Source organism: Fulmarus glacialis, unplaced genomic scaffold (genome assembly GCF_000690835.1).
Source record: "Fulmarus glacialis isolate BGI_N327 unplaced genomic scaffold, ASM69083v1 scaffold19265, whole genome shotgun sequence".
In the NCBI taxonomy this organism is placed as follows: Eukaryota; Metazoa; Chordata; class Aves; order Procellariiformes; family Procellariidae; genus Fulmarus; species Fulmarus glacialis.
Window position 1 is genome coordinate 2,875 of NW_009211374.1, and position 1,809 is coordinate 4,683.

At 64.0% G+C, this 1,809-nt stretch overlaps 1 protein-coding gene across 1 annotated transcript in view; it reads left to right on the forward strand.

The window, feature by feature from the left end:
• Positions 1 to 1,809, forward strand: part of PLCD4 (phospholipase C, delta 4) — a 6,950-nt gene that overhangs the window by 2,821 nt on the left and 2,320 nt on the right. Inside the window, exons 6-9 of the mRNA XM_009577528.1 lie at positions 10 to 189; positions 500 to 644; positions 1,134 to 1,286; positions 1,657 to 1,797. Of these exons, the coding sequence (XP_009575823.1) occupies positions 10 to 189; positions 500 to 644; positions 1,134 to 1,286; positions 1,657 to 1,797 (619 nt within the window). The remainder of the gene's footprint in view (positions 1 to 9; positions 190 to 499; positions 645 to 1,133; positions 1,287 to 1,656; positions 1,798 to 1,809) is intronic.

Sequence of the window (1,809 nt, forward strand, 5' to 3'; positions counted from 1 at the left end):
TGTGCTGAGTGCTGACGGGTTCCTCATGTACCTCTGCTCCCCGGAGGGCTCCATCTTCAACCCCCGGCACCGGGCGCTGTGGCAGGACATGAACCAGCCGCTCTGCCACTACTTCATCTCCTCCTCCCACAACACCTACCTGATAGAGGACCAGATCCGGGGCCAGAGCAGCATCGAGGGCTACATCAGGTAAAGGGGCTGCCCCCCAGCACCCTCCTGCCCCAGTGCCATGCCCCATGGGGCAAACCCACCAAGAGGAGAAGCTCCTTTGCCCCTTCCTGGTCCAGCACCCCTGTGGCCGTGCCATGTGGTGCCCAGCAAGGGGCTCCATTTTGGGGATGCTGAGCTCAGCTCTTCCTGCCCTGCATGCAGCATCATATCTCCACCTTGGCGGTTTTCCCCTGGTCCCTGCAGGGGTGACACCCACAGCCAGAGGGGAGGGCAGGGGGCTGGTGCCCTGGCTGGGTGTGGGGTCCCAGGGGTGACCACCCATCTGTAGGGCTCTGAAACGGGGCTGCCGGTGCCTGGAGGTGGATTGCTGGGACGGGCCGAACGGGGAGCCCATGGTGTACCATGGCCACACCTTCACCTCCAAGATCCCTTTCCGGGAGGTGGTGAGCACCCTGGGGAAGTACGCCTTCAAGGTAGGGCACCCTTCCCTGGGTGCTGGGTGTCATGGGTGGCCCTCAGCAGGTGTGGGGGGAACGTGGCTGCAATTTGGGGCAGTGAGCTTCTCTGGAAGGGGAGTGGTGCTGGGGCTCGGTGCTGGGTCTCACACGCGTGGTCCTGCAGCAGGCCTGACCCCACCGCAGATGAGGAGGGTGGCTGTGTCCCTTCCTGGGGGACAGCACTGGGGGGTCTGACCCACAGCCCTGCGCTGTGCTGTGCCAGGGGACAGGAGCTCAAGCAGACACGGTCTGCTGAGGGTGCAGGGGTGAGATGGGGCCTGGGGGATGCGGGGGTGAGATGGGATATGGGGGATGCTGGGGGATTGGAGGGGTATGAAGGTCTTGGGGGAATACAAGGACACACAAGGGGCTCCATCCTGGCACTGATCACGCCTGGGCAAAGCCCTTGTGAGAGCTCCTCAACCCCACTGAGGCTGATCTCCAGCTGTGCACATTGCTCCTCAGACCTCGGACTACCCGGTGATCCTGTCCCTGGAGAACCACTGCAGCATGGAGCAGCAGGAGGTCCTGGCCCAGCAGCTCAAGGCTATCCTGGGGGAACAGCTCCTCACCGCCACCACTGATGGGCACGTCCCCACCCAGCTCCCATCCCCAGAGGTAGGGACAGAGCTTGGCCGTGCTGGGCATCACTGTCCTGCATGGGAGTGGGGTGAGGAGGTGGCTCTGCTGTCCAGAGGAAAGGCCATCCCTGTCCCAGCGTTGTCCTGCTCTGCTGGAGCACTTGGGGCCCCTGGAGACACTGTGTCCTGATGTTCACAGGGTTCCCAAAGCTGTCCCCAAGGTTGTCTCCCCGTGCCCTGCAGAGCCAGAGGGACAGCAGGGTGAAGCCCTCATACCCCATTCCCTCCTCCGTGCTGCAGGGAGCTGGTGGTGCTGGCCCCCAGCAGTGCGGGGTCCCAGGAGACAGCAGGTCCCATGGAGAGATGGGCACCCCAGGTTGCCTACCTCTCCATCCACAACCCCGCAGGAGCTGAAGCACAAGATCCTGGTGAAGGGGAAGAAGATCGGGCGGCTGGAGGACACACTGGACGGGCCGGGGGACGAGGCGCCCGAGGTGTCTGATGATGACAATGGGGCAGAGGCGGAGGAGGAGAGGCGGAGGGTGAAGGTGGGTGGCCTG